Genomic DNA, 20377 nt, shown 5'->3' on the forward strand with positions numbered 1-20377 from the left:
TTAGAGATATGTTTTTTCTGTGTTTGAATATTCCCCACAAGGTGGCCATGGTTCTTTTACCTATTCTCTTCATTCCTTTCCTACCTATTCAAAGATATGACCTGTGTTTCTTCACAGAAATTTCCAAGGAAACTATATTTCTTACATTGATGAAAATACATGGAAGGCATACCGTTGGGCTGAGAAACTGTGAGTATATTCTCTCAAAATGTGAATACAAACTGCTAACTGTCTTTTAAGATCCTTCTTAGTCCAGAATTTTGAGGTCAATAGCTGTGAGAAAAGGTATTTCCCCTTTCATCTCCCAAAGCAACCTATTAATTGAAATTCTGTGTTTATTTTAAAAATTAAATTTGGCAGGTCCTCTTTAAAATCAGTCATTTATTTTCCATTATATGAGTATTGCATGATTATATTCTCACTATGTAAAAATAACAGGTATAGTGAAAACCCTCCTTGCTCCCTAAACCCCATTCAAGCTGCTTTAAGTTTAGTATATATCCTTCCAGACTCTTCCCTATACATTTGAATACATATATATTTCCAGATAACGAACAGATAGGTTTGTTGTATGATTTTCTTATCTTCTTACATAAATGAAACATCGTGCAAGTTGACTCTTTCATTTCATGATATCTTAGGTTTCTTTCATTCCTAGTACATAGAGGGTTACCCCATTCATTTCAACTCCTGCGTAATATTCCATAGTATAAATGTATCACAGTTTAATAATGCCCCTATTGAAGGATGTTTGTATGTCCAGTTTTCTTGTTGCATGCATTAATGCAATGAATATCTTCATACAGTCACCTTTGTGAATCTGGTCAGGTGTTTCTGTAGAATAGCTATCTAGAAATGGGATTGTTGGGGTGAAGACTATGTAGATATAATTTTTTAATTGCCCTCAAAAATGTTGTGCCAGCTTCTACTCCAATCAACATGCCATGATGACATTCATTTCCCCCACATTCCTTCTACTACTGGATAGTCTCCACCCTCTCCCCTGCTCTTTTTTTGGCCGATCTGATGGGTGAATCAAAGAGGTCTGATCTGAATTTGAATTTTTCTAATCACTTATGAATTTAAATATCTGTATATGTTTACTGAACATTTGTCTTTCTAAATTGTCTGTCCTTGGTCCATTTTTCTGTTACTGTTATTTTTTATTGATTTGTAGAAAAAGTCTGCTTAGATACATAAGTGATTTTGGAAAAAAACATTCAAAGTAATTAACTAGTATTTTTCATGACCGTTTGTGGTCATATCATTCATTCAACTTGAATAGACCAGTCATAAATGAATTCTGAATTAATAATAAAAGACATAACAGTCAATCTGAAAATAGGGATTATGACTACCCTTAGAGACATGTTTACTTAGTCTGACTATCTTATTGGTAAGGAAAAAATGCTAGAACCAGGCAATTTAAAAAAATTTACAGATTTCGTACCTACAAAATGTAGTTTGTATTTCCCATGACAGTATCTAACTTGGAGGTTTTATTTCCCAAACTTGTGAGAAGAATGAAAGTCATTTGGCACAAGAACTAGATTAACATTAGTTTCCTCTGAGGAGCAGAGGGGAATGGTAGACGTTTGGATTGTGTACTATATATCTTTGGGATTTGGAGCCATGTGAATATATACTACATATTTTGTAAAAAAATAAATTGAAATTCAAAAGTTAATTGTTAAAAAGCCTGTGTTTGGGAAGTGATACAGTGTAACATGAATCTGGTGAGATCTGAAGAGTTCTTTCTTTTTTTTTTTCTTTGTTTTGCCATACATTGACATGAATCCACCATGGGTGTACACGTGTTCCCCTTCCAGAACCCCCCTTCCACCTCCCTCCCCATCCCATTTCTAAGTCAGCTTGAGGTTTATACCTTATAAGCAGAGGTTCCTAACTTGGTGGCAGTGGTTCCCCAGGGCAGAAGTTTTTAATCTCCCTCCTAATCCCCCGTGTATGTCTCTTTGGCGTATAATCTACAGAAGCTTATGTTCTTGGGATAATGTTTTAAAGTGTATAATAGGTTAAAAATATATAGGAAAACAAAGGAAACTGACTATATTGAAACACTGACTATTTTTCAGAATAGTTTAAAAATTAGTGATATAGTAATAAATATGCTTCTTTTAGCACATTAAATAACAAGATAGTAGTAGGTCAATAAATATTATACCTCGGGATAGTGATGTGAATAAATGATATTTTGAGATATCTGCAACATACATGTGATATGAAATGGTGTGTGATTTCTGCTGGGGACCAAGTTAGCTACTGCTGATCTACTGCAATTTGTTGCCTATATTCATAATGGAAGGAAATGCTGATTTTATTGAGAGATTGTGAAAATTGAGATGTAATTTTGTTTCCCGTCCAAGTTTAGCCCTCTGAATTCAGTCTCCTCTGTTCATAGACCTCTGCCCTAAAAGGATGGCCCATGAATGGAGATTGCACGTATACTCTTACATGTGTTCAAGACAGTGCAGTTTTCTAGGGGAAAGGACATTGTTTTTATGAACTTCTCAATGGATTCTTCTCTCAAAAGATTTAGTCACAAATGTAGGGGAGAAGACATTTCTTTTCTTGTACTTATCCTCGTGAATGATGGCAAATGGATGATTTGTTTTAAATAAAAGTATCAGATAGTTGATAACCCATCACTTTCTGAATTCATTCATAAATATTTTTTGAGTGTCTCCTATGTGCCACGAACTGTTTTACATGCTAGGGAGACAGGCCCCAAACAAAACAGACCAAGTATTCCAGTTCTCAGGGGATATGTATAAAAATAAGTAAGTAAGTATAATAGATAAATAGATATAATTTTAAGCATTGATGAGTCCTTTGGAGAGAAAGAAAGTAGAGAAAGTCGAGTAAATCACTTCTAGAATGGCCTGCTGTTTGCATTATATGTATAGTTGAGTCAAACACACACTGAGGCCTCTCAGTTTCCTGGAAGTTTCAGAATGGAGAAAAGGATAATTGTCTATGAATATAGAACCAAGAATGAATGTGAAACTTAGAAGATTGCCTTAGACAAGAACCCTGGTCAGAAGTAAAACATGGATGTTTCTTAAACGTTACTTCATGCCTGGTTTTGATATTTTCATGGTGTGAGAAAGTTTTCGATCTGGCTTTAACTCTTGATTCCCCGTAGTTTTAAATTTCTTGCCTCAGTCAGAATGAATATTTGAAGTTCTACAGATCAGTATATTTTATTTCAGTTAGTTGCTTATTTGAAGCTCCTTTTGGGGGTACTTTTTGGTGACTGACATTCTCATTCTAAACTTTACTTCTAGGTTGAATTTATTACTGTTATTTTTAAAAATTTTACTATCCTGCCAGCCAAACAAGTTCACAAAAAGGAACTCCATTACTTTAAAATACATATTCTTGGTTACTCTCTGTCCTCCCACAATATTCAAATTCCAACTAGTCTGATATGGGCATCCGCCAATCAAAGAAGACAGTGCCATGAAGAGTTAATGATCAGCCCCATCTCTTCACTGTCTGATTGAGTCCTTGTCAGTGTTCAGACTTATAACTAGTACATACGAGTTTCACTTCTGTCTTGACCTTTTTCATATATCATTATTTCCTGTGACTTGTGTAAATCACCTATGGTGTACACAGTTTTGTTACACAATGCAGGGAGGTAGAGTTCTTTCCAACTTTCGAAGTTATGAAAAGGATTACTATAAATGTCGTTGGGCATATTGATTTGAGCTTCCCAGGTAGAGCTAGTAGTAAAGAACCCCCCTACCAATGCAGGAGACATAAGATATGCAGGTTCGATCCCTGGGTTGGGAAGATCCCCTGAAGGAGGAAATGGCAACTCACTCCAGTATTCTTGCCTGGGAAATCCCATGGATAGAGGAACCTGGCGGGCTACAGTCCGTGGAGTCGCTTCTGTCTTGACCTTTTTCATGTATCATTATTTCATGTGACTTTTGTATATTACCTATGGTGTACACAGTTTTGTTATGTGATGTGGGGAGGTAGAGTTCTTTCCAACTTTAAAAGTTATGGAAAGGGTTACTATAAACGTCGTTGGACATATTGATTTGTTTTTTCATTTTGGATCATTTCCATGGAAATATGAAACCACTACTTAACAGAGGTGAGGAAAGAATCAGTCTTAGCACCATCTGTTGACCATTCCCTCTTCACCTGTCCGTCATTGCTGTTCTTTCTAACAAGGTGAATTTCAAATTGAGGTCAGGATCTTTGAAGCATTTTCAGGACTCCAAGAGTTCTTTGTGGGAATTCTGTGGGAAGAAAGTCTTCTGTGTTTTTGTTTTAGTGATCCTTTAAAAATGTGCATGCCTGTATTCTATATAATATGAACCACCTTATAATTGAGTTGCAGAGTTTCCAGGTAGTGATACTTTAATTCTCATAAGGTATGAGTAAAGAATTAATTTATGAGATAGAATCAAGCTATGAGGTGGAATTAATATAAATATGTGACCAAGATACACTATGAGTGAAAAACAATGTTTTAAATGCAGAACTCAGTGAAAATATTCACAAGGCAACATAGCATATGCTCAGATCCCCAAGACTCCTGAAGGATGTACCACTGTTAATATCACAAGGAAGGGGATTCTTGCAGGCAAGAGAAACTGACCTCTGACATCTTTATAGAGTTTCTTGTGTACTAAAGTCAGAGAGAGAGCTGTGATTGGAAAGGTCTGCCCGGGGACTCCTCAGATGCTGACAGGATTCTTTTCTGACATGAGTGGTATCACACAGGGATTTGTTTCATAATTATTAAACTGAACAATTGTATATATTTTATGCATATTTTTAAAATATTCAAATAATTTTCAAAAAAGTTTTACTAGAGGAAAAAAATCAAATGGCTTCATTTGCAGCCCTGATACAGTTCTGTGTGGAACTTCCCAATAAGGTTTGGGAAAAGAGAAGAGGGAAGGACTCCTCTGCAATGTTGGTGCTGCCCACAGTTGGATTCTAACAGAAATCCTGTGATCTAGAGAGTAGGCATTAACTATATGATCTGTATGATTTGGTGGGAAGAGTGGATGGAGTGTGTGTGTGTGATGGAGAGAGATGGACACAGCAAAAGATGTGAGGAGAAAGGTTTAAATGAAAACAGAGCAGAAATCGCCATCCCTAACTTAAATAAGAATTAGGGTGTTTAGATGGCACCATTACTTAGCTTCCTCTACTTACAGAAGTACTGTGTAGTAAATGGTTGTAGTTATTTTGCGTTTTGATTGAGAAATAACCTTTTCATTTTTCAGAATTCTCAGTGAAAATTCTTTGACTGAATTACGCAAAGACTCATTTGAAGGCTTGCTATCCCTCCAATATTTGTAAGTTAATTAGTGAATCATATTTATTTATGAGATCTTCTTTATAAAGTAACTACGGGGTTCAAAATAGATAGTCTCTTCAATTTCTTCCACCCATACAATTCTATAATTTTGTAAGTCTGTGTAGGGCCCTAGCCCATCTCTACCGTTAAATACCCCCTATTCATTTTTTAGTTTAATTATTTAGACAAGATATAGATAGGAAAATACCCTTTAGTTGTAGAGGAAAAGTAGTAATGGGATCTGAGCAATTATAGCCTCCCATGTGAACCTTATATATAAATGTTCATATACTATCTGCTTATATTTTGTTCATGACTCAAATCTGGCCCATGGTCCATTTTTATACAGCCCATAAGTTAAAAATGATTTTTAAAGGGCTGTAAATGAAAAAACAAGAGGGAGAAACAAAGAAAATATGCGACAGAGACTGTGTGGCGTGCAAAGCCTAAAATATTTACTCCCTGGCCTTTTTGGAAAAGGTTTGAAAAACTTGTTTTAGTAAAATGAGAAGAATTAAACTTAACTTCAAATTGTCACCCACAGGAAAGAAAATATAGAGCACTTACATTAGTGTGAATGCCATTAACTCATAATTTTGATAACTTAATCTAAGCTAAAACTGGATCAGATGCTATTAAAGCAATGCTGTTTAAATGGAACCTTAAAGGGCCATTGGTATGATCACATAGACATCTTGGGAAGAATAAGCTTGCAAGAGGAAAGTGAGAGAAAGATAAAACACAGGAAAATGTTAAGTATTTAACATTTAACACTAAAATGTTAAATATTAGATGAACTATCTAAACAGTCCTTTGTCAAGAACACACGAAGTTGTCAAAAGAACAGACTGTTGTTAAGGATTTCATGCAGAAATTGCATGAAATTAAAAATGTTAAAGATGATGGATAAGTGGTATATTTAGAAATGTCTACACTAAATAAACATATCAGAAATGCCCCTAACTTCACTAGGTACAAAACAAAAATCTCTCCAGCCTCTATTTATTGGCCACACTGTGTGGCTTGCAGGATCTTAGTTCCTCCACCAGGGATTGAATCCAGGCCCCTGGCAGAAGTGCTGAGTCCTAACCACTGGACCTCCAGGGAATGCCCTCTCTAGCTTCTTTATCCAAGAAGAAATGCTTGCATAATGTTTCTGTTTATTTAGGAACAAGGAGATACCGTGTTCTTTGCTTTAAAAGCTCAGTTTTTGTCCTTTGTCCATGGCATCCAAGATGTGTATGTTAACCCTTATTAAGCCAATTTATGATGCTGTTTAACAAGTAGAGTATTTTTGCAAATACAAAAGAGTTAAGGGAGATGGGTATATAAAGAATCTCACCTCACCCTAACAATAGTTCTTTAATTATCAAACCTTCAAAGCCTTAGGGGCAACTGTTTTCTTTTCTTCTGTCTGGGGTCCAAACCTTACAAACATAGTTTGGAGAAAAACAAAGGTAACTACTCAGTGGATTAGGCCCTTCATTACTTCTATGAAATACTTTATAAGTTGATTATTTCATGTTAGCATCCCTATACACATTCTTTTTTAAAAATGCCAGTCAGTAAAAAAAGCTAAAAAAGAATATGCTAAGCACTAAGCCTAGTGTTGGAAACACAAAAGTGGCTAAGATAGGATTCCTTCTGGCAATTCACGATCCCACAGAGAAAGCAAACAACTCAAACTCGAATGACAAAGTGCGGCAGAGGCACAGAAGAGGGAGCCGTGAAGTAATAAAGCTACACTTCTCTTAACACAGTCATTTTCCTCTTACTCACTCCTTATTTGTTGACTTTATAAATATTTGAGTTTGCTTTATGTCCATACATTGGCTGCAAACATCACAGACAATGTGCATAAATAGGATTTAACCCATACACTCAAGGAGTTTTATGCTGAGAGAAAATGGCATGCAAAAATATCTTTCTTTTTTTAAAAAAAGAAATGGATATGGGTAATGAGAGCTGTAAGTTGGTGTTGGAGCATAGAAGAGGGGAAAAAAAAGACTTCTAACTGGATCAGGGAAGATGTTGCTAAAGCAATGCTGTTTAAACGGAAATTTGAAGGGCCATTGGTATCATCAGATAGACATCTTGGGAAGAAGAAGCTTGCAAAAGAAAGTTGGGAGAAAGACAAAACACAGGAAAAACACTTTGAGTACCCATAGAGTTCTAGTGGGGAGAGTAGGAGATGAGAGCCAGGTTATCAAGGGCATTGGGGCCAAGCGACCATGTTACCACAGCAGTGCTCTCGGGCAGATTTGAGCCTGCAGCAGAGTCAATCACTTGGAAGGCTTGTTGAAACCCAAACTCCACCTCTGTAGTTAATGATTCAATCGGTCCAGAGTAGGGCTGAGTATTTGTCGCTTCAGTAAGTTCACAAATGGTGCTAGTATTTAAGGACCACTTCTGGAGATTGGCTCAGATGGTAAAGAATCCGCCTGCAATGCGGCAGACCTTGGTTCAATCCCTGGGTTGGGAAGAGCCCCTGGAGAAGGGAACGGCTACCCACTCCAGTATCCTGGCCTAGAGAATTCCACGGCCCGAGGATCCTGGCAGGCTACAGTCCATGGGTTCGAAAAGAGTCGGACACAACTGAGCAACTTTCACTTTCACTTTCTGGAGAGCTCAACTAATGATCATGTAGAGGGTGGCTTAGGAATGGAGAGAGCAGAGATAGAAACACCAGTCAGAAGACAGTTATACCCATCCAGGTGAAATGAGACGCAAGCCGATATCAATGGAAACAGGATAGTCAGCTATAGTCAAGAGTGGGTATTTTCCAATAAAAATCAATATGATAGAAAGTATAATACTGAATTAGGTCAAGTTACATATCATTGAGGGGAGTGACTTCCTTTCAGGTTGTATGAAAGGATATCTTTTATTTCTGCTAGTACTGAATTGGTCTAGAAAAACGGAACTAAATTGGGAGGTGTGTAAATATAAGAAAATTCTTTTTAATGTTAGAAATTGTAATTGGAGAATAAAAACTTTGAGCTCATAATCTAAAATTTGGAGAGGCTACAAAAGGTGGGAATCTAATCAGTTCTGCTCTCAGGAAAGATTACCTCCAAAATCTATCAAGGCCTATAGTTGTAGCTCAAACGGTAAAGAATCTGCCTTCAAGGCAGGAGACCAGGCTTCGATCCCTGGGTTGGGAAGTTCCTCTGGAGAAGGGAATGGCAATCCACTCCAGTATTCTTGCCTGGAGAATTCCATGGACAGAGAAGCCTGGCGGGCTATAGTCCATGGGGTCGCAAAGAGTTGGACATGACTGAGCGACTAACACAGCCCATAGTGATAGCTGCCTTCCAGGTGATTATGACATAAACTTTAAAAAAGTTCTATAGTTACATATTTTATTTATAGAGATTTCTTGAGAGAGGTGAAGGCAGGGTTAGGGACTCTGGAAGGTTCAAATAACACTTCCTAAGGTTTGGAGTTTAGACCAAAGCTACTTACTTGTGATTGTCATTCTAACCTCTACTATTATTCCTATTAAATAGATATCTAATAGCTAATTGAGGCAATATTTTCCTTTTACTTTTCCTAGAGATTTATCCTGCAATAAAATACAGTTTATTGAAAGACGTACATTTGAACCACTTCCTTTTTTGCAGTTTATGTAAGTTACAAATACAACTTCATTATATTTGGAATTTTTAGAAAACTTAATTTTTATCAAATTAATTTGTTACTCATTTTGAAATATTATTAAAATTATATAACAAGTGCTTTTTGTCTCTGGCAAAGGTTAGTGTGAGAATTATTACACAGATCAGAGTGAATCGTTATAGAGCAGTGAGTGATTCCCAACCAGGGTAATTTTGCATGCAGTGACATTTGGCAATGTCTGGAGACATTTTTGGTTGTTAGAACTGTATGTGCTACTGGCATCTAGTGGACAGAGGCCAGAGATGCAGCTAAACATTCAACAGTGTACAGGAGAGCCCCACCACAAGATAGAATTATCCAGTCTCAAATGTCAACAGTGCCGCTTTTCTAGAGAAATAAAGATCACTTAACATAAGCACTTATTGAGCATTTACTAAATGCACCAAGTATATAATCATTCAAGTGTCAATCCTATTATCTTCCACAGTGAGATTTCTTTAGTGTATGGAGGGAGTACTGGTGTTATTTTCATCATATATAAATTAGATTTACTGCCAAAGGATAAGTGTTTTGAAAGAATATATATTTTTCTTCTTCTTTTGCTTGTGTCTTTTTTTGTAGAAATCTTGGTTGCAATTTACTCACAGAACTGAGCTTTGGAACATTTCAGGCCTGGCATGGAATGCAGTTTTTACACACATTGTAAGTGAAATAGAAGATGAATACATGTATAAAACTGTGTGTAAAAACATCATACAGTTATTGGTTACCTGGGTGTAAGCCTAGTATGAATCCTGAAAAGTATATCTTGTGATCCTTTTTTTTTTTTTTTCTCAAATGAGGAAACTAAGGTACAAAGAGGCCAAGAGACTTGTCTAACTCCTATGTATGAAACGGTCTGGTTTCCATAGTACTGATCTTTGGGACAGGCAATAAAAGGCACCAAACAAAAACATTCAAATTAACACTGTCATGGAATCCCACTGATGCTGCTCCAATATAGGAAGGGTCCATGAAGTTCCATTTTTGATTTTAACTTTGATTCCTGCTCATGTGCCAAGTTCGTAACTGCTTAACGTCTATACAATGCACAGCTGCAAAGATCTAAGTTTAGCACAAAATTCTTCATGGAACAAAAGGTATGGATGCTTCCTCAACCATTAGCTTCTTTTAAATGGTAAAGGAAAAGGAATTCCTGAACATCCGCTACAGGGCTCTCCCCAATCACCCAGATCCTTGTTTTTCAAAAAGTATGCCTCTGAAGTGAATTATCTGTGGCCAGTAAGAACCTTTCAGTTATGGAAAAAGATGATGTTTTTGTTCAGCTGTAGTGTGAAAAATATAAAGAAAATACATTGCTGTAGCCTAATGCTATAGACTTTACCTGACTACTCGTCAATAACAAGTGTGGGTTTTACACCCCTTCTGCTCAAAAATTCTGTGATTTCTCTGTGACACAAGCAAATCATAGTACATTCCATGGCCGGAAGGGGATTTTCGAGTCAAGGTCAAGAGCCTTCTCTATGCCTGGCTTTGGTAAAGGCTCTCTTACTGTCTTGCGGCTCAGAAATCCAGTTTCACACAGTTCCTTTCCAGTTAATGAAGGTGTTAAGGGTGTGTCCAGAGCTACAGATCCCTATCTGGGGTGGCCTCCCCCCACCCCTCTGCCCCTCATGAGTTTCCTGATGCCTACTTTGGGGAAAGAGCACCCAGGGTCAGTTTTCCTTTGGCCAGAGAGCCGGTGCCTAAGGTCCCTCCACCAGGAGGTTTCAGTAGCGTCAATACAATGTCTTAAACTCACCACCTTTTCTAAACATTTTATAATGCCAAGAGTCCCTGATAAGAATCAGAGTTTCACTGTGGTTATGCAGACAACAGGAAAGTAAATTGTGGAATCACAGTAGACAAAAATTGATGAATTCATTCAAAAACATTCACAGAGTGCCATGCCTACTGTGTGTCAGCACTGTTCTAAGGGCAGTGTTGGGGACACAAAGAAGAATAGGACAAGGACTTTGTCCCCAAGAAGCTTTGACACTGGAAAGAGGAAGATGGATGTTGATGGGAAAATATAGGAGAGCCATGCTAGCATCTATGCAGCAGGGTAACAAGGTGGGCAGGGGCAGCAAAGTAGAAAATGGGTGGTGGGTCAGAAAAGATTCTTAAGGGAAGAGACACCAACTTGTTCCTTTTGAATTTCTGTGTTTATCATAAATGACAGGAAAAGGTAATGAAAGAATCTGAGCTATCTGGTGTTGGAAATAAATCAATACTGTACTCCTAAAACTCATTCGAAGTTTTACCATCAAAAGATTGTCACAATACAGTAAGTGTGTGTTGGGGGTAGGGCTCTTTGATGGGGCCAAGTCTTTCTACTAGACAAAGCTAATTTGCTTCAGGCAACATTTGCCATGGTGAGATATAAACTTTATTGCACCTTCTTCCAAAGGGAAGATGCCAAGGGAAGATGCTACCCCTCGAGTTAAGTCATTTTATTACCTGTAATGACTAGGGTGTTTCCAAGTTGAAATGATATTTTCCCTTGCATTAACTAAGTTTGGTAAAGGGCCCCAGTTGAGATAGATTTGTCATGAATTAAATGAAGCTTAAGCTTTAGGGCTCCTCACTTGCATAAGTCCCTTCCAAGGTCTTGGGAGTGGTCCTAGCAATTTTTGTATTCTTATCTTTGTGTGCTTTTATTAGAATTTCCCAAAGTAGATAAGGTTCAGGCCCTACAAAAACTTGATTCATCACTGGCTTTCAGGTAATTATAAGAGTAGGTTTCTTAAATGAAGCCTGTATGTTATTGACAAACACCAGGTAAATAGGTTAGCAGGGTGGTAGTCTATTTTGAATCTGACATCCACCTCAAAGTTGCACCAAGGGCTTTTTAATTGAGTACAACTTTGTGAATGGCAGTAATGATCATGTCTCTTTCAGATGAAATCAGGAATGAAATATATTATGGAAAAGCAGCAGTGGTTGATAATCCTAAATGTTAAGTATACTTTTTCTTCTGACTTCAAACTGCTTCTCCTTCCTTTACCTACACAGATCCAGACTGATGGCTTAGTTTTTAAAAATTCTTTTAGTCACTTCATTGTTTTTAACAATACAAGCTCCATGATTTTAGAAACTAAAGGACTGTACAATGTAGAAAGGCTATATAGTTATCCAGACAGAGCATGTTCACATGCTGGCTTGTCTGTGGTACATCAATATTGTACCAAGAACATAAGCATTATGAGAGAATTAGAGGAAAACCAAAGCCTTATCCCTATTGAATTATTTACCCCACTGTTGAGAATATTGATGAGATGGGTGTGGTCACACCATGAAGACAAATTGAGCTGTGGTCACCAAGCTTCCCAGTCAGCCGGCCTTGGTTTTCTTTAGACAGGTGTGTACACACAAAAGTTAGCACGCTTGAGGATGTTGTCATCACTTTTTGGTATGTACTGAAACCCCAGCAGCTTCTCAGATTCAGAAAAGCATCAGCATTAAAAATGAAAACGAACTCACTTGGGCCTGTCCTCTGGGATGATTTAGGGTGGCTGTTCTTTTGGGTTTTTTTTTGGTAATAGTTCAAAAATTTGAGATTGTCACACCTAGCAACTGCTCTACTTTTCTTGTCTCAACTGCATCTTATTCTTACCACCTATATTACAACGTTTCTACTCCTTGTCAAAAGCATAGTAATTCTTCCTCTGCCCTATAACATTTCTTTAATACCTACATCTCTTAGATACTTATTATGTTCCAGGCACTATACTTACTATACAAGTAAGATAGTATGCCTAAAGCTTTTACCATAGTGCTTGATACATGGTAAATACTGAATACATATTACTTCACACGTTTTTTTCCCCCAACAACTCTTATTATCCCCATTTTAGGGATGAGGAAATTGAAACTCAGAGACACTGGATAACTTGCCTAGATTCACACTGTTAATAAGAAGCAAAACCACTTATGAGCTTTGCAAGTAATTTTCTATGCGGTTCTTCATTTCCTTGTAGTAAGAGCTAAATGATGACAGTTTGGCTTTTTGTACCTTGCATCTTGAAGTTGGCTTCTAACTTGAATAGCGCCTTTAGAGCTGTTTTCCCTGTGATAACTCCACACTTCTGGAGCTCTTGGCCAAGCCACCTCTGGGCATCCTCAGGGTTTCTGGCCAGTGCAAATATGACATCATCACTTCTGAGCACCTACTCCGTGCCCAGTCTATGCTGGGTGCTTTGCATATGCTCTTTCACTTAATCCTCAAACTGCCTTACGAGGTAAATGATACTAAGTAAGACAGAGATGTTCATTATTCAAGTCACTGTACCAGAAAGTGACAATCAGAATTCAAACTCAGGTCTGCCTGATTTCCTTGTGTCTTCCTCTGTTCCTCACTGCCAGGGACTCTTCTTCAAGGCTACTCTCAGAACTTGCATGGAAAGACAGATTCACCACTTCAAATTCTTTAGGCTGCCCCCACCCCACCCCAAGAAAGGGTGTACGTGGTGCAGCTGGAGGTCTTGTATTGAGGAGCCTCACGTGGGGAGTCATGTTCTCATGGCTCATGGACCTATGCAGATGAATAAAGGAAAGGGGGTCAGCCCCTCCCCAAGTACTTCAAATATATTGGAACAGGGTCTAGGTCACTCTGCTCATTTCTTTGACTGCCTTCCTCCAAGAAACCAGTTTGCCCTGCCTGCCTTGGGATTCTAGCATAGATAGTTGTGGAGTTTGTCCTATTTGAAATCTGTTTTCACCGCCTGATTTGGACATTTTTTCAGCTAAAGCTGTTAGGATTTCAGTACACTCACGACAGTGATGACAGGCTTCAGTCCTCAATTCTTCTGTCTCCTCAGTTAATAGAAAGGAAACATAGCCCATCTGTCTGGACCTGTATAGAAGAATTTGGAGAAAAAAAATAACAGGTAAGAAATGTTCCCTTATTTTGTGTTCTATAGCAGAAGGCTGATGCGAAAACATTTGAGCTTTATTCTTCAAATAAGATATATTTTTCAAAACCATTTAGGACAGCATTTGTTAAACTTTGACTCTGAGATGGTCTTTGAGGCTAATAAAAACTGTTGCCTAGGGGAATCTGGGTAAAAATATACACATATTTCTTGATCTGTTTCTTTTTGTAACATTTTATGAGTTTGAAATTATTCAAATAAAACTTATTTTTTAAAGTTGCCAAAAAAAAAAAAAAAACAACTGTTCCCATGTTTTGTTCCATGAAGAGAAGCTCATGAATTAAAAAGGTAATGGACTAGAAGTCGGCATACCTTTTATGTGTAAAATGAAGGAATTGGGCCAAAATGGAAATGATCTGTAGTACAGTGTCCACTGTGAATCTGAAACCATTTGTCCTTTGGTTTGTAGGAAAGTAGTTGCTGTAGCAACCCCCACATTGAGCTGTTGACTCATTCTCACTCATTCTCCCCTTTGCCCAGACACAAGCTTGTGAATAAAAGGCTGCACTAAAGACAGGAGGAAGAAACAGGGTAACTTAGAGTGGCCGCATACTTTTATTTCACTAGGGATGAACACAAGGATATTAATCTCAGAGAAGGGCTGCTTGGTTAAGAAAAAACAGTAAGCTCATGGGACCAAGACCATGGGCAAGCTATTAAAAAGTGAAGGGTTGGAGAATTGAGATAATTCTGGAGAAAGATAACAAACTTTGCCAAATTGTTTTGGCTACCTATTGCTTTATAATCATTCTATTTTTATATACAGTCAGTCGTGATGACTGGGGAAAAGTGGACAGGAGAAGATGCAAAAGTGAAGGAATTCACTGTCACAGGAGCCCATCAGTGATCTGATAAGTTAGTGCCAAAAGTTTGTTTTTCAGCGCCTCAAAGTTTGAAGAACTGTGCTTAACCAAACAGGTGACACTCACGTTTTTTTCTTTTTTTGATGAGTACACGCTGCTCTATTTATTTATTATTTATTTATTTTTGGCTATGCTGGGTCTTCGTTGTTGCACACAGACTGTCTCTATTTGCAGTGACTGGCTACTCTCTAGTTGCAGTGCACAGGCTTCTCACTGCAGAGGCTTCTCGCATGGAGCACAGGCTCTAGGGCACGACGGTTTCAGTAGCTGTGGCACAGGCGCTCATTAGTTGTGGCTCAAGGGCCCTAGAACATGCAGCCTTCAGTAGTTATGGCTCTAGAGCGTGGGCTCAGTAGTTGTGGCACAGGGGCTTAGTTGTCCACAGGGACATGTGGAATCTTCCTGGACCATGGATTGAACCTGTGTCTCCTGCATTGGAAGTGTGGAGTCTTAACCACTGAACTTCCAGGAAAGTTCTATTTTTTTCACTTTCTTGATAGTGTCTTTTGAAGCGGAAACATTTTTAGTTTTTGTAAAGTCCAGCTCATCTATTTTTCCTCTGATTGTTTATGCTTTGGGTATCAGGTAGTGTAGCGGTAAAGAATCTGCCTACCAATGCAGGAGATGCAAGAGATGTGGGTTCGGTCCCTGGATCAGGAAGATCCCCTGGAGTAGGAAGTGGCAACCCACTCTATTATTCTTGCCTGGAAAATTCCATGGACAGAGGAGCCTGGTGGGCTACAGTCCATGGGGTCAAAAAAGAATCAGACCTGACTGAGTAACTGAACACAGCGCATACACAATGCAAAGTCATAAAAATTTACTCCTTTGTTTTCTTCTAAGAGTTTTATAGCTTTAGCTCTTCCTTTTGGATATTTGATCTATTTGGAGTTAGTTTTCTTATATGGTGTGACGTGTACGAGTCGAGCTTCATTATTTTGTGTTTGGATGTAGAGTTGTCCCAGCACCATTTGAAAAGACTGTTCTTTCCACATTGAGTTGCTTTGGCACCCATGTTGAAAATCAATAGACCGTAAATATAAGGCTTTATTTCTGTACTGTCGATTCTGTTCCATTGATTTAACATGTCTATTCTTATGCCAGCACCCCACTGTGGTTGCAGTAGCCTTAAGCTGGGTTTTGAAAGCACCAACGTTGTTTCGGTTTTTCTTTTCCCTTGAATTGCCATATGAATTTTAGAATTAGGTTGGCAATTTCTGGAAAGAAGTCAGCTGGGATTTTGGTAGACATTACCCTGAAACCATAGGTCAATTTGGGAAGTGGTGAAATTTTAATAATGGTACTTTCCTATCCATGAACACAGCATGTCTTTACATTTTATTTAGACCTTCTTTAATTTCTTTCAACAATGTTTCATACTTTGCAGTGTGAATCTTGCACTTCTTTGGTTAAAATTTTTCCCAAGTATTTTATTTGTTTTGATGCTGTTATTCATGGAATTGTTTTCTTAATTTCATGTTTGGAGTACTCATTGCTGTTGTGTAGAAATATAACTAATTTTTGTATATTTACTTACATCCTGTAACTTTGCTGAACTCTTTAATTAAGGCTAATAGTTATTTTTAGATTCCCAGGAATATGTCTTGCGGTCTTCTAGTTTCCCAGGAGTGTGTTGGAACATTACGAAGTCTCTGTGGGCATCTCACTCCTCAGCTTTTCTTTCTTTCTTTCTTTTTGGCTGTGGGTCTTCTTTGCTGTGAAGGCTTTTCTCTAGTTGCAGAGAAAAGGAGCCACTCTCTAATTGTGGTGTGCAGGCTTCTCATTGCAGTGGCTTCTCTTGTTGCAAAGCACTGGCTCTAGGGTGCATGGGCTTCGGCAGTTGCAGCACATGGGCTCATAGTTGCAGCTCCCAGGTTCTAGAGCACAGGCTAAATAGTTGTGGCACAGGGGCATTGTTGCCACGTGGCATGTGGGATCTTCCTGGACCAGGGGTCGAACCCGTGTCTCCTGCTTTGGTAGGTGGATTCTTTACCAGTGAGCCACCAGGGAAGCCCCTCAGCTTTGCTTTTTAAGATGTTTGGTTAGGCTGTTTTTTGCCTCAAACTGTTATCCACAGCCTCATACAACTGTCTTGTTAAAATATTTACCTGGAACTATTTTCCAAAAATACCATCTGAGAAGAGACCTTTTACATTAGGCCCCTTCCAGTCAGGTCAAAGGCAAACCTTTCAAGTAAGGTCTTCCAGGGAACCACCAAAGGTGTAAAATAATGCTGGTGCTTTGGAAGTGAGGCGTTGAAGACCCTCCCGGTCTGTTCTGCTTCCTCTGGTACCAGAGATGTGGGCTATTTTTCAAGGCATGGAGAGCAAAGGTCTGGAACAAGTGTACAAAGTTTCCTCATTTGTAAAATGGGGCAACACAGATCTCATTGTTCTTACAGAAATTAATTTGTTTTCCTTGAATAAATGATTCCCTGGTTTGCTGCAAGCCTGTTGGTTAAATTTCCAGAGTTCAGGAAAGGTTGATTCTGACCATTTTGGGGGTCAGTTTTGTTGTTGCTTTTATGGAGGGATGAATTTTCAGATGTCCTTACTCCATCAGTTTTACTAATTTGCCTGCAACATTGTTTAAAATCTCAGTGACCATAGGCTAATTAAATATTTAATCATGGGAGATGATTAAGGAAAAGAAAGAAAAAGAGAAAGTACAATTCTCATAGAGGCTTTCCCAGATGGATAGATGAAGTTTGAAAAGGTATTTCTATATTTAGTGCTCTCACAGTTAAGGTTAACATAACAGATATTCTTAACCCATAACAGATATTTTTTTTCCCATACAGGTTAAACAAAAGCTTTAGAGTCCGAACTGAGTACAAATTCCAGTTCTGCTTCTTACTGGTTTGATGACTTAGAACAAGTTATATAACTTCTCTGTGCCTCAGTTTCCTCATTTGTAAAATAGGGTAGTAAGTCGATCACATAAGGTTACTATGAGGATTAAATGTTAAATGCCAATCACAGATGCCTAGCAACCCAACAGATGTTAGTTGTGATAATTAGCTTTATAATAATATTCTGCAAAAATATGCTATGATTCTTGGGTGGAGTTAGCCTAAAGACAGATTTTCTTTCCTTGCTTCCTGTGTCTTCTTGGTTTTCCTTTTCCTTATTTGTTTTAAAGAACTAAGAAGAAAATCTATTGTAGTATCTTGGAATAAAACTTTGTTCCAAAAAAATTAATTTGTTCATCTTTTGATATATAAATAAAATGTTATTTATTTATTCAACAAACATTTATTAAATACCTAGTAAATATTAGGCACTCTGTCAGGCACAGGGATAACAATGACAATATAGTGTGGTCACTGCTTTGGAGTTGTTGACAGCCTACGAGACTGACAAGCAAACAGGTGATTACATACAATGTAGCAAAGGCTATGATACTAGGATACACATGGGACCACATGATGGGAATATGACTTTCACCAGTTCCTCTTGTATTTATCTCTTCTTCTTTCCTATTTTTGTCTTTAATTGGGTAGTTTAAACTATGAAATTTAAGAAAAATTTCTAGAGATGAAAGAAAAACACCTTGAGTTACGGAGGACTCTAGAGATAGTATTGGGAGAAGGCAATGGCACCCCACTCCAGTACTCTTGCCTGGAAAATCCCATGGACAGAAGAGCCTGGTAGGCTGCAGTCCATGGGGTCGCGAAGAGTCAGACACGACTGAACGACTTCACTTTCACTTTTCACTTCCATGCATTGGAGAAGGAAATGGCAACCCACTCCAGTGTTCTTGCCTGGAGAATCCCAGGGACAGCGGAGCCTGGTGGGCTTCCGTCTATGGGGTCGCACAGAGTCGGACACGACTGAAGCGACGCAGCAGCAGCAGAGATAGTATTTCTTATGGAGCAAGGGCTTCCTACCAGCATAGTCACTTCTAGGGTTTTTGACCTGAAAAGTTCTTTGGCATATTTTTTTCTTTGCTACCCACTATTTTTCTATTTTTTTTTTCCTCTTTCTCTTCTCCTTCTTACCATCTAGAGACTTGGGTAATTCCCAAAGGAAGAGTGCTTTACGGACTCTAAGGGTGATTTATAGGTAAAGACAGAAAAAGATTAATTTTTTACCAAGTTCCATATGCCCCAAAAATGAATGTAAACTTTCTTGGACGTCATTGAAAATGCAGACAGTTTTAATTCCATTCCATTTTTCAGAATTCTCAATCGTAATCCTTTGACAGCAGTGGAAGATTCGTATCTTTTTAAATTGCCAGCATTGAAATATTTGTAAGTATTGCAGCATTTTCATGGCCCTTGGGATGATTTCTGCTCTTTCTTACTTTTGTCACAGGTTGAGTATTTTGTCTAAAAAGTCATAATTTAAATTTTAACTAGGTTCTTGATACAAGAGTTATTGGCAAAGAAAAAGTTAAAGAATATATATGAGTAAGACAGCCAGCAGAGGAAGAGAGCAGTGTTGAAGAATGCACGTAGATACGGAAGGTGTAGATGCATTAGGAATATTATTTATCCAGGAAGCAAAAAGGAATAAGGGGTACATTATTTGAAAAAAAAAAAAAGTTATCGAGAGAGGTAGATGCAATTGAAAATGAGAACTCGGGATAATAAAAAAAGATTTTACTGTTCAGCACCAGGGTCATTAATTAGATGATGCAAATTTAAATTTCTCCAATAAGAGTCCTCTGGAATTATCTAGGGCATATAAGAAGTCAGAATTGAAGTAATCACATGTTAAAAATTTTAAGTTTAGAATTTGTGTTTATATTATATGTTTATATCTTACGTGTTTGGGCCTCTCCTTCAGAGACATGGGAACAACACAAGTGTCACTTACAACAATTGAAAGCGTTCTCATGATGACCCTTGAATTGGAAAAACTGTAAGTTGATTTTTATTGTATTTATTTTCACTCGATTGTGTTTTTTTTAGGTTTATTTTATTATTTTTTAAGTTTATTGATGTATAATTTTCATTTAAAAAAAGATCACTGTTTAAAAATGCACAGTTTGATGTGTTTTGACAGACTTATAGTTCTGTAGCCACCATTACATTTGAGATATAGAAAACTTCTGCACCCCCCCAAAGACCCCTCGTGTCCCTTTATAGTCAGTCTCTTCCTCCCACTACCAGCCCCTGGCAACCACCAATCTGATTTTTGTCTTTATAATTTTGCCTTTTCCATAGCATCTTATACATGAAATCATGTGGTATGTAGCCTTTTTTGTTTTTGACTCCTTTCACTTAGCCAGTCTCCTTGGAGATTTATTGATGCAGTTGTACCTATTGGTAGTTCATCCCTCAGCAGTAATGCTGAGTAGTATCCTAGTTGTGTGGGTATATAGTTTGTTTTTGCATTTATCAGTTGATGAACATCAGCTGAGTTGTTTCGTTTTTCGGCTATTATGAACAAAACCTCTAAAAATATTCACATGCATATGTGAGCATGTTTTGTGCAAATGTATGTTTTCATTTCTTTGGGGTAAAATACCTAAGGGTGGGATTGTTGCATCATATGCTAAGTGCATATTTAACTTTTTAAGAAACTGCTGAACTGTTTTCTAAGGTGGCTGTTCCATTTTGCATTCCCACT

General features: G+C 37.9%; 2 protein-coding genes across 16 annotated transcripts in view; one reads left to right on the forward strand and one right to left on the reverse strand.

The window, feature by feature from the left end:
• LOC145543169 (reprimo-like protein) overlaps nucleotides 1–20377 on the reverse strand; it is a 125892-nt gene that overhangs the window by 20152 nt on the left and 85363 nt on the right. For 3 of the 11 annotated variants that reach the window (XM_081583811.1, XM_081583814.1, XM_081583815.1), the window contains one exon: nucleotides 13780–13859. The exons of 7 other annotated variants lie outside the window; for them this stretch is intronic. In XM_081583811.1, coding sequence (XP_081439937.1) covers nucleotides 13780–13849 — 70 coding nt within the window. In that variant the 5' untranslated portion in view covers nucleotides 13850–13859. Of the gene's footprint in view, nucleotides 1–12258; nucleotides 12439–13779; nucleotides 13860–20377 lie in introns of those variants that run through there. One more of the 11 variants, XM_081583816.1, reaches the window with a different exon arrangement.
• Nucleotides 1–20377, forward strand: part of LOC145543166 (uncharacterized) — a 47702-nt gene that overhangs the window by 6783 nt on the left and 20542 nt on the right. For 2 of the 5 annotated variants that reach the window (XR_014080514.1, XM_081583789.1), the window contains exons 2-7: nucleotides 118–189; nucleotides 5274–5345; nucleotides 8904–8975; nucleotides 9587–9667; nucleotides 18982–19053; nucleotides 19592–19666. Coding sequence is in view for 4 of the 5 variants with exons in the window: in XM_081583789.1 (XP_081439915.1) it covers nucleotides 118–189; nucleotides 5274–5345; nucleotides 8904–8975; nucleotides 9587–9667; nucleotides 18982–19053; nucleotides 19592–19666 (444 nt within the window). In the remaining variant the exon portion in view is untranslated. The remainder of the gene's footprint in view (nucleotides 1–117; nucleotides 190–5273; nucleotides 5346–8903; nucleotides 8976–9586; nucleotides 9668–18981; nucleotides 19054–19591; nucleotides 19667–20377) is intronic. The other 3 variants (XM_081583790.1, XM_081583791.1, XM_081583792.1) reach the window with 3 other exon arrangements.

Source organism: Giraffa tippelskirchi, chromosome 3, assembly GCF_054371585.1.
Source record: "Giraffa tippelskirchi isolate mGirTip1 chromosome 3, T2T-mGirTip1v1.2.pri, whole genome shotgun sequence".
NCBI lineage: Eukaryota > Metazoa > Chordata > Mammalia > Artiodactyla > Giraffidae > Giraffa > Giraffa tippelskirchi.